Source organism: Lichenostomus cassidix, chromosome 19, assembly GCF_008360975.1.
Source record: "Lichenostomus cassidix isolate B80296 chromosome 19, HeHo_3.0, whole genome shotgun sequence".
NCBI lineage: Eukaryota > Metazoa > Chordata > Aves > Passeriformes > Meliphagidae > Lichenostomus > Lichenostomus cassidix.
In genome coordinates, this window is record NC_139499.1 from 3,090,600 (window position 1) to 3,104,813 (window position 14,214).

The 14,214-nt window shown below is 48.1% G+C and overlaps 1 protein-coding gene and 1 long non-coding RNA gene across 2 annotated transcripts; one reads left to right on the forward strand and one right to left on the reverse strand.

Annotated features, from left to right (window-relative positions):
• Window positions 1-326: 326 nt before the first annotated feature.
• LOC146428972 (uncharacterized) lies at window positions 327-13,533 on the forward strand. Its single transcript, XR_014855823.1, has 2 exons — window positions 327-376; window positions 13,379-13,533. It is a non-coding gene; the product is annotated as an uncharacterized LOC146428972 (long non-coding RNA).
• Window positions 4,551-12,742, reverse strand: LOC146428973 (schlafen family member 11-like). Its single transcript, XM_085078695.1, has 5 exons — window positions 12,638-12,742; window positions 10,724-11,829; window positions 9,565-9,693; window positions 6,854-7,601; window positions 4,551-5,870 (listed from the first exon to the last, which is right to left on the reverse strand). The coding sequence occupies exons 2-5, from the start codon at window positions 11,820-11,822 to the stop codon at window positions 5,078-5,080; spliced, it is 2,769 nt and encodes a 922-aa protein (XP_084934821.1). The 5' UTR covers window positions 11,823-11,829; window positions 12,638-12,742; the 3' UTR covers window positions 4,551-5,077.
• Window positions 13,534-14,214: the final 681 nt, after the last annotated feature.

The window sequence follows — 14,214 nt, forward strand, 5'->3', positions numbered from 1 at the left end:
TTACAAGTGATAATGTACTGTGTAAAGTAGTACTAGGATAAAATAAAGTAGAAACAAGGTTAGAGTGAATTATAACTTCGAAACAGTTGTAATATGTCAGAAAAACGTAGTAAGAAATACATGGTAATAAATGTCTTTTAATTCGATAAGCCATAAAGCCCGAGATCAAGACACCCTAAAGAAACAAAACAAGATATACCACATCGATCACAGGAAGTCTGTTATCTCCAGCCACACCTCTCCGATAAACTGTCAGCCACAAATTAAGCTGGAAGTCGAAAGAAAATCTCTGCCTGCAGCTCTGAAACAACCCAAAAGACCCAAACCAGCACCCAGCCGGCCGAAAGGGGAAGAGATCGAACAGGGGGGAAACAAAGTGGAGTGTAAATTGTCTTTGGCGCTGAATGAATATGTAACAGTTAAAAAGGCACTTAAACTCACAGTAAAATGAACAGAATTAAACCTCTGGCAAAGGTTTAAAAAAAAAAACCCTCTGCTAAGCGCCCAGCACTGTTTGCCTTTGCTCTCCTAATAAATGTTCAATATTATACTTCTAAAATTTCCCGCTTCTGTATCCGTTTATTACAAGAGGGTCCCTTCAACAGGTTTTTGACAATCAGAATTTGAAGAGCCACACTGCTGATGTTCCATTTGACATGACAGTAACAATGGGGCTGTCAGCATACAATGTCTATTACAACAGCTGGGGGACTTCAAGCCTTTAAGAGTTCCTGTTAGAATGAGGAAATCTCAGGGGTCCATTGCAGTTTCTGATTGTGATATCATATTTATTGCACAGCAGCACATGAACTCTAGTGTTGGCTCTGGACGCTGTGCAGTGCATAAAGTGGGAGCATGCTAGCTCTGTGAAGTGTCAGGGTGGATGAGAAGCACAATCTTCCTCAACCAAATAAACATGCATTAGGTAGGCAGGTTCATGTGTATTTTATGGTATAAAAGATGTAACTTTTTACCTTTTGGTTTGCTTGATTTGTGGAAACCACCGCGCACCCTGCAGAGAAGCTAGAATGTCTTCTTTCTTAAAACAGACTGTGTCTGTGTTCAGAGAGCTGCTAAAATCGGCAACAGCGTGAGGGTACTGGTGGTGTCCGTGAAGATGCAGGGACAGACTAGCAAGGGGGTAATGAACACCCCAGAGAGGGGCAGGTTCAGGTGGCTTCTCACACACAGCTGAGGGCCCAGAGCTCTGTCCATGGCTGCTGGAGGTCCCTCAGCGTTTCTCTGTATGGAGGGCTTTGTCCTGAGGCCTGCTGTGGAGGGCTGTGGGGGATCCCCTCACAGAGAGGCTGTGCAGACCCTCACGGGGAGCTGTGTGGGACACCCTTCCTGGAGGGCCCTGAGGGCCGTGGGGACCGTCACAGGGAGCGGTGTGGAGACCCCCTTATGGAGGTGTGTGGAGCCTCACAAGGCTGGGGGGATCCCCCAGGGGCCACGGGAACCCTCAGCGGGAGAGATGTGTGCGATCCTCCCTCACACGGAGGGGTGTGTGCGATCCTCCCTCACACGGAGGGGTGTGTGCGATCCTCCCTCACACGGAGGGGTGTGTGCGATCCTCCCTCTCACGGAGGGGTGTGTGCGATCCTCCCTCATACGGAGGGGTGTGTGCGATCCTCCCTCACACGGAGGGATGTGTGCGATCGTCCCTCACACGGAGGGATGTGCGATCCTCCCTCACACGGAGGGATGTGCCACGATCCCCCTCACTCAGGCCGCGGGACTCCTGTGGCGCCGAGCGGGCCCGGGCAGCTCGGAGCTCCGGCCGCGGGGAGGCGCTGCCCGCCCGCGCACGGCGCTTTCCCGGAGCGCAGCTATGGCGGGCGCGGCCCGGTGCGCGGGCAGCACCGTGTGTCGCTCCCGGGACCCCGCCGTGTACCGCTCCCGGGACCCCGTCCGCAACCTGCGCCTGCGGTGAGCGCCCGCCCGGCCCCGGCCCGGCCCCGCCGGCCCGCACAGCCCTGACGCTCCGCTCCTTCCCCGCAGGGTCCGTGTCCAGCGGGTCAGTGCTTGATCACTGCACAGGGAAGAAGTTCTTCCTCGTGTTCGGGTGGAACTTTCTGGGCATCAGCTCCTGCCCGTTCCTCTTGTCCCATTGCTGGTCCCCACGGAGCAGAGCCTGGTCCATGCTCTGAGCCCTCCTTGCAGACACTGACAGACAGCGATGAGGCTCCTTCCCAGTCTCTCCTCTCGAGGCTGAACAGCCCCAGCTCCCTCAGCCTTTCCTCATAAGAAAGGTGCTCCTTGATCAACTTTGTCACCCTCTGCTGAACCTGCTCCAGGAGCTCCATGTGTCTGCTGTCCTGTCCAGAACTGGACAGGCTTGGCGGAGTTTCCTGACACTCCCTTTTCTGCACTTCACTGTGGGGTTCTATTATAAATGAAATCACGGAATTGTCTTTTGTAAAGGGTTATGAGGTTTTTGTCATGGTTATTTGTTAATATGTTTTGTCTAATTTTTAAGTGTTATGGTTAAGACAGAAGAGGGCTATGCAAGCAGCCAATCCATCAGAAGAAGACAACGAGCCAATCGGAGCACCTGAAGGAGCAGGGTTAGGGGGTTATAAAAACTGTATCCGCTACCCGAGGGTGTGCCTCTGGCTATCCCCATCGGTGATTAAGCACCCAGCGCTGCACTTCCCTTTGTGTAAAGGCAGACAGTCATCCTAAGCCTCTTGTCGTTATTTGTACTCTGGAAAAGAGAGAGTAAACTCTTTCAAAATTTACGTATTGAGGCAGAATTTCTCACACTATACAGTGCTGTTTTATGGGTTTGAAATAAGGGTAACTCCCCCACTGTCATCATCCTAAGGTTTAAATTAAGGGGGAAGCCCAGTCGGCCCTCCTTTTTAAGGGCTTGAATTGAGGGAAAATCCCCCTTTTGCTGTCACTCGAGAGACTTAAAGTGAGTGAAACCCTTCTTTTTCCAATATTTTAGGGGATTAAATTAAAGGGAAGAAGCCATTAATTTGCCATTGTTTCAGTTTAGGTGGAGGTAAACACTTTCCCTGTTCCTTCATTTCAAGGGGTTCAGTTGAAGGAAGCTCCCCTTTTTCAGCATTTTAAGGGTTTAAATCCTCATTTCAGGGCACTTCTACCCATACCCTGGTACCAGATGTCATGTACAGGAGTGAGCCTTGCACATATATCACCCTAATGCCACGCTTATTTATAATATATATAGCCCTAATTAGAGATCTCAGTGAGAGTCACATGAGTCACCCATTCATATAATTACTAATCTTCATCCCCCTACTTAATCACATGTGGAGTACTATTTAGTAATCTCTAAGGAATAATTATACAAGTTAACAATAAATTTTCCAACTTATCTAGCTATGCTACCAAAACACAGAGTTTTATTTCTGCCCTTTTGCTCACAGTAGTTGTATCAAAAAAGAAGGTCCAATCATTTTCTCAAAGTTTTCTTCTCTGTCAAGCCCTTTACTCACCTTAAATTTAAGTCAGGGTTGCCAAACAGCTGTACCTCCTCTGAGGGCTTTTACACCAGGTGGTATTTGCTTCCTCCCTTTTCTCAGGCATGGTGGGAACGAGAGGCAGGCCCAGCCAGGGGTATATTAACCCCAGCTTCTGCCAAAGCAGTTCATTCTCTCTCTGGGATTCACTAGGGTGAGACCTCTCCTCTCATTTCAATGAGGGTGGTCTTTCAGCTCATCTCAGCTTTTTTTTGGGAGGTGCTTTTGGCATCTAAAGCAAGAGAGGCTTTGAAGACATGGTGAGGAAGATTACATTGAATGCAAGAAGTATTTAAGTTCACAATTTTGGGTTGCGTGTTCAGGGGTGGTAAGGTGCTTTTGTAATTTAACAAATTTTGTGATTTTTTTTTTCTTTTTTCAGGAGCAATGCAACTTCCTGAAATTCTAGATTCTGTCATGTATGATAGTTCAATTTTTTTCAGCAGATTGATCCTTTCACAAAAGGGACCTGCCTCATGTGAAAGACCACATCCAAAATTGAGGCTTCCAGTAGGTAAGGTGAGGACTGTGACAGGGAGAGGGAGTGTGAGCAGGGTACCAGGTTAGGAATTACAGGGGGGTCAGCACAGGGAAGACTGAGCCAGAGGAGTACAGGAGACCAAGATGAGTATTGATTGCAGCACAGAACTAGATGCTATCAGAGTTGTTGTATTAGTGATGAAACTATAAGCATCCTTTGTTTTTTGTGTTTTACAAGTGATCTGTAGCATGGCTTTTCCAGGAGTATGATGTGGGAGACAGGGTCAAGGACTTTCCTGAAGTCCAGGTAGACACATCAACAGCCTTTCCCTCATCTGCTAGGCAGGTCAGCTGGTCATAAAAGATCAGGCTGGTCAGGCAGGATCTGCCTTTCTTAAACCTTTGCTGGCTGGGTCTGATCCCTTTGTTGTTCTGCATGTGTCTCCTCATCAAACTACTGCCTGCACTGGAAATCTCTTCTCACTTCTTTGGAAATTCCTATTATTCCAGGAACACTGGCCTTTGCCGTGTTCTCCATTTTCAGATCAGGATTGCTGGCAGCCACAAACACAAGAGATCTCAAAGATCAGAAAAAACCCTTTATTATAGAAAAGCAGAAAGATAAGAAAATTGTACAGAAGTCTCTGTAAAATAGTGTTCTGGTTAGTTTTTTACCCTGGGCAAATATGACATTACCATGTCACTATTAACCCAGCTTTATGAAATTTAATATCAGAGTAAGCAATTAAAGATCCAATGTTACAGACATTGGCAAAGCTCCACCAATAGTTGGCAGCTGTGACAGAAGGAAGAGATGTAATTAGGTGGTAGATTCTCAACTGGGTTTTAACAACTGGAGTTTGAAGAGCCACATTGCTGATGTCACATTTGACATGACAGTAAGAATTGGCCTGTCAACATAAAAGCTCTATTGCAACAGCTGGGGGACTTGAATGCTTCAAGAGTCCCATTATAATAAGGAAATGCTGGGAACCCACTGCAGTTTCTGATTGTGGTATTATATTACTCTAAGGTGGCTCTATGGTATCACTGGATGAGTGAAGCATTCCAATATGCAGAGGAACACTTGTCTGAATACAGGCCTCTTAAAAATACCTTTTCCACTTATACAGCACATGGAGTTTGGTGTTGGCTCTGGACACTGCACAGAGCAAGAGACTTGGAGCTATCCACCAGTTTTTATCATAAGGGTGGATGACAAACACAATCTTCCTTTCTAGGCCTGAGAAGCGTCGGATGCTGTCAAGAACAATGATGTCTTTTAAAATATTGTCTGCTAGCCCCACCACCTCCCTCACCCTCCTCTTCTTTATTTGTCTTTCTAGCTGAGGTTGCAGCCTCTGTTTGAACATCCAGGCTTCATCAGATGTGCTGCACAGGATCGCCATGTCTCCAAGGCAATAACCTTGCTCAAGGTAGCTCTTGCACTGTTCGGTCACAAACCTTACCACTTCATCTTCATTCATATCTTCCTTTACTATATAGTCACCTGACAAAGAATGGGCACATTCTGCCTGACTCAACAACTTTTCCAGCACTCCACTGAGCACATCTATTTCATGTGCTTTCAGGATTTTTGACATTAGATCAAACATGATACTATATATTTGCATGGCATTACGGACCACTTTGGTCATCCATTCCTGAGGGTACAGTTTTGAAAAGTCAAGACCACAGTCATATGGGTAGGTGGTCTGAAAGAAATCCAGGAAGACCCAGAAAACACCACCTCTTTCCTTGACTATGGACCGGGCACGTTGGTACCAGTTCCCTTCATCACGACGAAAATTCTGAGCTTCATCAATCACAATGTGTTTCACATGCGGGAAGTCCTTCTTCAGGAAGGTAACACGTGTCACAGCCTGGCAGATGTCATGTCTACGAAAAAGGAAAGAGAAACCCAAACAAAGTTAATCAACAGCAGATATGACCAGTTGTTACTGACTGCCTCCATCTCTCCAGGGGTTCTTACTTGGAGGGCTCGCCCTGCCAAAAAACAGATTGCCCATCTCAGCTGGAGTATGCTGTGTTGTTTTCCCCATGTAAATATTGATTCCAAGGGATTGGCTGTGCACAGGCATTGCTGCACAGCCCCCACCACCTTTGGATCTCGACCTGGAGGAGCCTCAGGCCCACCTTTCTACATGGCCCCCATGTCAAGGCTCCCTGGGGGTCCCTCTGCCCTGCTCTCCCGTGGTGCCTGGGCTCCTGCAGGAAAGATGGGTTCCCTTTTCTGCCAGGGTGAGCTGGGACTGGCAGCACTTCTGCTGCCTGCTGGGGCCAGGACCTGCTGCTGGGCACTGACAAGGCTGCAATTCCCTGATGCCACATGCCCTGTCCACCTTGGTGGCCTGCTGACCTCCCCATGCTGCCACAAGTGGAAATGCAGTCAGAACAGGGCTGGGGAACTGCTCTGCCTCAAATGTTCTCCCAAAAGAAGCCTCTGTTCTCCATGTTTACATGACCCAGGACCAAGAGCAGTTCCTGGCACAGCTGCACAGAGCCTGCAGCAGACCCTCCACAGAATGTGCTGGGGCAGCAGCAGGGAACAGCAGATGGGCACTTTTGGGGTCAGCACCAGCTCTAACAGACCATTACACTGAGGCCACTGGCTTTGGAAGGTCTAGCACAGTCCTGCAGTCCCCAAATATGGGATGCTCTCTGCAATCACTGAGTGTTGGATCTGGGCTACAGCTCAACTCAATCCCACTTTGACTATAAAATTCCTTGAGATGAAGGTTGTGTGTTTATGTCAGGCAAAGTTAAAACTTAGGCAAAGAGAGGGAAAATCACAAGGGCTTGTGCTGTAGACATAGAGGGTGCAATGACAGAAAAAAGAGGAAAGACACATGACTGCTTACCCCACAAATTTCCTCAAGGGTTGATTTTCACAAACGTAAAGTATCTCCTCTGCAGAACAGCGAAAAGTGTTCTTTATTCTCTCAATAAGCTTCAAAGCCACGATTGTTTTCCCAGTTCCAGGAAGACCAAGCACAAACTGCTTCCTAACTTTGTGTAGGTTGCTGGAGATCAGCTCATGTTGTCTGAGAGTGAGAAGGTTGAAAATCTCACAGCCAAGACTGTCACTCAAGTAGGACTTAAAGCTCAGTACAACAATCACAAGTGCTTGCAGGAAGGCAGGGATATCCCTGGAGGTGAGGATGTAATTCTTTGGGTACAAGCTGATGGAATCAGACTGGGCTTCTTGCCGAGGAACATCATTCTCTGCAACTCCCATCTGGTCATTGGTGCCATTCAGCTGCAGGATTTGGGGAATCACACACACTCTTGAAGTATATCCCCCGTCATTGACCAACTTTTGCTTTAAAGCACGAGCAGTTTCTTTCCAGTTTCCAGACGTGACAGAAGAGGCATCCTTGACTACAGTGAACAACACTGGATACTTATTGTCAGCTACTAAGAGAGCATCACACACAACATCCTGGTTTTTCTGCAGTCCAATGTCAACTGCCCAGCTCCTGGAAAGTATCAGTATCCCCCTGGTAAGTCCATGGAGTTTTCTTCTCAATAAATCCTCTAATCCAGGATACTCCAAGAACAGATCAGTGCAGATGGTTTCTGGCTTCCATTTGATTTCATTAGAATCCACTAGGGAAAAAAAAACAAAAGAAAAATTAGAAGAGCAAATACTTTACTCAACACACCAGTTACTAGGGGGAAGATGCTATACCATGAGGTCATCAAAGTGATTCACTACTTTGATTTCAATTATACTCAAAATAATTTATTCTCCCTTTTTCCTCCCTGAGAAGACTTTTGAGCATAACAGAGGTCAGACAGTACTTTTCTTGGTTTGAAAGACAGGTGCTTGCTAAGAGAGGTGGAACCCTCCCTTAGAACAGAGAATGTGATTTCCCTTCCCTCCGAACTATTTTAATTTTGAAATTAAGGGCTTTCAGGCAGTGGTGTGGGGAAAAGGAGTAACAATTCTTTACTAGTATCTACAGCAGAGTAAACAAGAAATAACAAGAATAACAACAACAAGCAAAACCAGAAAACCAATAGCAGATATCTTTTTGAGCTGTTGAGCACTTTCCCGTGTGGTGCAATCACGGTTGCAAGCAGCAGGGGCGCTGTTGAGCTCCCGGCCGGGCAGGGCAGGTGCGATGACACCCGAGCGGCTGCAGGTGGCGCTGTGGCGCAGGGTCAGGTCAGCCTCACTCAGTTGGTTAATGGACGGGCTGAGAAGCAGGCAGGCAGGCAGCTTGGGGCAGTGAGCGGGGTGGCAGGGACAGGGGCTGGCTCTCTCCCGGGCCAGCCAGCGATGTGACAGGGACTGTGCAGTCACAGCAGATGCCACGGTCTTGTGTGGCAAAAACGAGGTGGGCGGCAGGGACAGGTGGACTCCCCCGCTGCTGCTGCAAAAAACACAGCCAGGAAAAGGTGCACTCCCGGTGGGGAAAGAGGTTGAATCAAAGCTCACCCAGCCAGGAGGAGAAAAAGCAGAGCACAGTTGGATCTCCTGCGGTCGCAGCCAGAAGCCAAAAGCAGTTGCTTTCCTCCTGGTGTCCCACAAACGAGTGTCCGTCCAGCCGGGAGAGCTTCCTCTCTACACTACACCCAGCCCAGAGTCTTCGTCTCTTACAAAAGACTTAATAGCTCTGAGCACCCAGCCATTTGTCTCCTAGTAGCAGGATGGAGGAAAATTCCAACTTCCCCAACCTTCAACAGTACTCAAAGCCCTGGAACATCACATATATTGTCAGGAATTGCGTGCATAAGGGATTATACTTAGTGGCAAAAAAAGGAGATTATATCAAAAAAGCTGGAAAATCAGGGGAACCAACATTCTCAGAGCAGTTGTGTCTTTTAAAAACACCTGTCCAGAATTAGAGACAAATATCTCTAGGTGGAGAGCGCTCCGAACAAATGCCTCCCCACAAAAAGCAAGGGCTTTGGTACCCCCTCCCCCCTACTCACAACAGAATTTCTTAAATGAAAGTGAAAAAAACCAAACCTATTTATTAAACAAAACACAGAGTGCGCTGCAAGGCACAGGGGAAGGGGAAAACGGGAGGAGTTATTAAACCTGAGCTAACAGGTGGTAAGCTTTAGTGTCCTTATCTCAGCTGTAGTTTCCCCTCTCCAGGGGCCCCCGAGAGCTGGGCGGAGTTGCTCCAGTAGCTCCCTGGAGGATTCTCGTCTGCCGTGCTCCGGGGCTCCTTGCGTTTTCTTGGCGAGAAAGCAAATCGGAGAAAAGGGTCCAAAAAGGAAGATGACGAAGAGGCACCCCCAGGGAAAAACTTGCAGCATCGACAGCAGCCGCCAACCAGTCCCCGGAGTGCCTTTTCCTTCGCCTCGCTTCTCCCGCAGAGAGGCTTGGGGAAGGGTTTTAAACAACCCGCTCTCCTCCCATTGGCTGAATGCAGTTAAAGCTGCAGGACTACATTTTCTGAGCATAAAAACAACGATATGGGAATACACAGGATTACCCTCACCACAGGACAACACCCTAACAATGCAATGCTTAAAATCAGGAATTTACATGATCCTTGAAGTCCTGTCAAATGCAAGCTTAATTGAAGAAAGAAATCCAGAACAAATATCTTACCTGGGTAGAGAAGTTTCTGCAGTACAGCCACACAATGGAGATCAGCTTTGCAATAAACTGGCTTACTCAGAGGAGGGCCATTTGCCAAGCTGAGCTGAATCCTAAAACTGTCAGCCAGATCTGAAAGATCTTGGGGGAGGAAAAAAATTTATATTATACCCAACAAAATCCTTCCACATGAACTGGTAACCAAACACTAAAGAGTAACTAAAATGATTAATTTAAAACCTCCCTTTGCAATCCTTCCCATGAAAATGCTGCCTAAACAGTTCAGAATGCCAGGACTCCAGTGGTGAAGCCCTGGCCCAGGGAGTCCAGAGAAGCTGTGGCTGTCCCATCCATGGAAGTGTCCAAGGTCAGGTTGGATGGGGCTTGGAGCAACCTCATCTAGTGGAAGGTGTCCCTGCCCATGGCAGGCAGGTGGGACAGGATGATCTCTAAGGTCCCTTCCAACCCAAACCATTCCATGATTCTATGACCTGTATTTGCTGTAGAAGACAAAGGGCTCTCTCTAAAAGGTGGCTTAGCAGGTCAAAGCCAAGATCTAGATCCCATGTGGGATGAGCTTGGGACTCAAGCTTTGGAAGGGGAGGGATTTCACAATGAAGTGGGGCAAAGTGCCTTCAAACAAGCCTTACACCCTGCTCCTTAAAAACAGCTCTTAACAACCACAGAGCTGCACTGAGCACCTGTGCAAGGTGCTCCCCATGGGAAGCAGCAAAAGGAAGGATTTGTTTAGTTTTTCAGAATAACCCCTTTTGGACACCTCAAGGGCCAGACTGCCAACAGGACATCAATCCCTCCTAAACATCTCAGCACACAAAGTCAACTTCAAGTGTTTACTGCAGTTCTCACTAAGACTAAGGGTAGCTTCTGGGTGATCTTGAATCTTCCCACTTCATTTAGGGATATGGGATGCCTAGGAAGACCTATTCCATTTGGAAGTGCTTCAAGAAGTCCTGCTGAGCAGGTTCAGAGAGCAGGGTGCCACTGCAGGCCAGTGACTGCACTGTCACCCTAGTGCCCATGGCTGGGCATGGGCCAAAGGCCCTTTCTAGGTTTGGTGAGAACACTCATCAAAACAAGTTGGTCTTTCCTCCTTCACGTTTACAGCCCCAGGCAGAAATGAAGTTGGCACTAACAGAAATGCAGGTTTTACCTGGGTCTGCAGCTGTCATGAGCTCCATCCATTTCGTGACACTCAGTCTTTCAATTTTGTCACCCATCACCATCCAGGATTCAGGGTCACCATTGAACACAGGGCAGCAGGAAGGTTCAATGTGCACAGCACAGACATAGCCATGAGAACAGCCTGCTTGGTCATAAACACCCAGGATGTGTGTCTGGAATTGCACACCAGCCCCAGAGCCACAGAAGTGATAGATGGATGTTGAGCCAACGGCATCAGCCACTGTTTGTTCTAAGGCTTCTTTCTCCACATCACTGTGGCTTCCGGTGACTTTGCCATCATCATCCACACCAAAAAATAAATATCCACCCTCAGTATTTGCAAAGGCAGATACATATTTAGGAAGGTTTTTTCTAATGTATTCCAAGATACAATCAGTACTGTATTCCTTAAATTCAATATGTGTTGTCTCTGTGAAACGCAGGCGTTCCCCAAGCAGCAATTTGTCCCTCTCTATAAACCTGACCGCAGCAATCTGGATGTCGTGCTCCTGAATGTTCAGAGGAGTCTCCTCTGCTCCCTCACCCAAAGCTACCCGAGCTCTCTTGGTTCTCAGCCTGTTCTTACTGAGCTGCTTGTCACCTCTTTTCTTCCTCAGGAATTCAGGTGCATCTCTGGAAGTCACAGGGTAAACTGAAGTGTCAGACCTCCAAAACAAACCAGTGCTCAAGCTGCAGAGACGTGGCTTTGTGGCTGCACTTCCCTGCTCCAGGCCTCCACAGCTCCATGTTTTAACAAAAAGCAGCAGGTTACTCCCCTTCTGCATCCACGTGAAGTATTCAGAAGTGTTGCTGCCACCAACGCAATCTCTGAGGCTCCTCTCTATGTCCTCACCAACGCCATGCTCCTGGAAGCTGTAATTTCTGTCCTCACTCTCCATCTTCACTATTCCTCCTCCTGAATTCAGCAATGCATACACTGCTGTGGAAAGGACATTTCGTTCTGTTTTCTGGTTGCAAGAACTCTTCTTTCTGAAAATCTTTCCTAAATGTATTTTCCCAATATCTACCACCACGTCGGCATAGTTCGTGTTCAAGTCAATCAGCAGCCGTCCTTCCTGCTTGGCCATCCTGATCCTGAAGAGGTATGTTATTAAAAACACTTCATAAATTATCACAGAATCATCAGGTTTGGGAAAGCTCTCTGACACCACTGAATCCAACCATTCCCCCAGCACTGCCAAGACCACCCCTAACCCATGTTGCAAATTGTGACATCTACACATCTCTTAAACCCCTCCAGGGATGGTGTCTCTACCACTACCATGGGCAGCCTCTCTTTCTGAGAGACATTTTCCCCAATATCCAACCTGAACCTGCCCTGGTGCAACTTGAGGTCATTTTCTCTTCTCCTGTCCCTTGTTCCCTTGGGGAAGAGCCTGACCCCCACCTGACTGCACCCTCCTGTCAGGGAGCTGTAGAGAATGAGAAAGTGCCCCCAGAGCCTCCTTTTCTCCAGGCTGAGCCTCTGGCTCCCTCAGCCACTCCTCATCACACTTGTACACTCTGCTGTCCTTCGCTGGACACGCAAAGAAGGGCACACACACGGTAGCGGGGCCAAGAAAACCCGGAAAAAAGGGGAAACATTGGGAAGTGAAAGTGAAAATAATTCCTCGCAAGAGCAAGCAGCTCCGAGCGCGCTGGTACGAAGGCCGGGGGTTAATGTCGGGAATTGCCGGGGCTCTTTGACACTGCCCTGAAGCCACCTCCAAAGCGCATCCCCTCTCCCCACAGCCGATTCCTCCCAGCCCCGAGCCCCGCGGGCGAGGAGCCCCGCGAGCAGAGCCTCCCGGGAGGCTGCGGAGCGGAGCGGAGCGGGCAGAGCCCGGGGCAAGTGCCGCTGCCCAGGGCGGAGGGGCTGCCTCAGGCTCCGTCGCTGACCCACCTTCCCAGGGGATACGAACTCCGGTCCGGCTCCGCGGGCTCGACTAGTGCGACCGTCACACTTCCTTCTCGTCGAACTCGAAACTTCAAAAAAGAACTTCTCGCCCCTCCCGCCCGTTCCTGTCCCTCGCACAGCCGCTGCACTTGTGTTCCAAATCGTTTATTCAGCACTAGAATAACTTCCCTCTTCGACGCCTTCGCCAGGCTCGATCGGCGGGACGCACAGTGTCTGGAGGGGCAGCAGAGCCCCGGGGCTCCGCAGTGCACAGCCACCAAACCTTCATGTGAACCCGCACATCCCTCCGTGTGAGAGTGATAAATGGGTGAATGGCAAATGTTGGCTTTCGCATATTTGAATTTAACATTTACAAGTGATAATGTACTGTGTAAAGTAGTACTAGGATAAAATAGAGTTATGTAGAAACAAGGTTAGTGTGAATTATAACTTCGAAATAGTTGTAATATGTCAGAAAAACGTAGTAAGAAATACATGGTAATAAATGTCTTTTAAGTCGATAAGCCTTAAAGCCAGAGATCAAGACACCCTAAAGAAACAAAACAAGACATACCACATCCATCCCAGGAAGTCTGTTATCTCCATTCACACCTCTCTGAGAAACTGTCAGACAGAAGCTGGAAGTCGAAGGAAAATCTCTGCCTGCAGCTCTGAAACAACCCAAAAGACCCAAACCAGCGCCCAGCTGGCGGAAAGGGGAAGAGATTGGAGAGGAGGGGAACTAAGTGGAGTGTAAATTGTCTTTGGCGCTGAATGAATACATAACAGTTAAAGAAGGCACTTAAACTCACAGTAAAATGAATAGAATTGAGCCTCTGGCAAAATTGCTAAGCGCCCAGCACTGTTTGCCGTTGCTCTCCTAATAAATGTTCAATATTATACTTCTAAAATTTCCAGCTTCTGTATTCGTTTATTACAAGAGGGTCCCTTCAACAGGTTTTGGACAATCAGAATTTGAAGAGCCACACTGCTGATGTCCCGTTTGACATGACAGTAACAATGGGGCTGTCAGCATACAATGTCTATTACAAGAGCTGGGGGACTTCAAGCCTTTAAGGGTTCCTGTTAGAATGAGGAAATCTCAGGGGTCCATTGCAGTTTCTGATTGTGATATCATATTTATTGCACAGCAGCACATGAACTCTAGTGTTGGCTCTGGACGCTGTGCAGTGCATAAAGTGGGAGCATGCTGGCTCTGTGAAGTGTCAGGGTGGATGAGAAGCACAATCTTCCTCAACCAAATAAACATGCATTAGGTAGGCAGGTTCATGTGTATTTTACGGTATAAAAGATGTAACTTTTTACCCTTTGGTGTGCTTGATTTGTGGAAACCACCGCGCACCCTGCAGAGAAGCTAGAATGCCTTCTTTCTTAAAACAGACTGTGTCTGTGTTCAGAGAGCTGCTAAAATCGGCAACAGCGTGAGGGTACTGGTGGTGTCCGTGAAGATGCAGGGACAGACTAGCAAGGGGGTAATGAACACCCCAGAGAGGGGCAGGTTCAGGTGGCTTCTCACACACAGCTGAGGGCCCAGAGCTCTGTCCATGGCTGCTGGAGGTCCC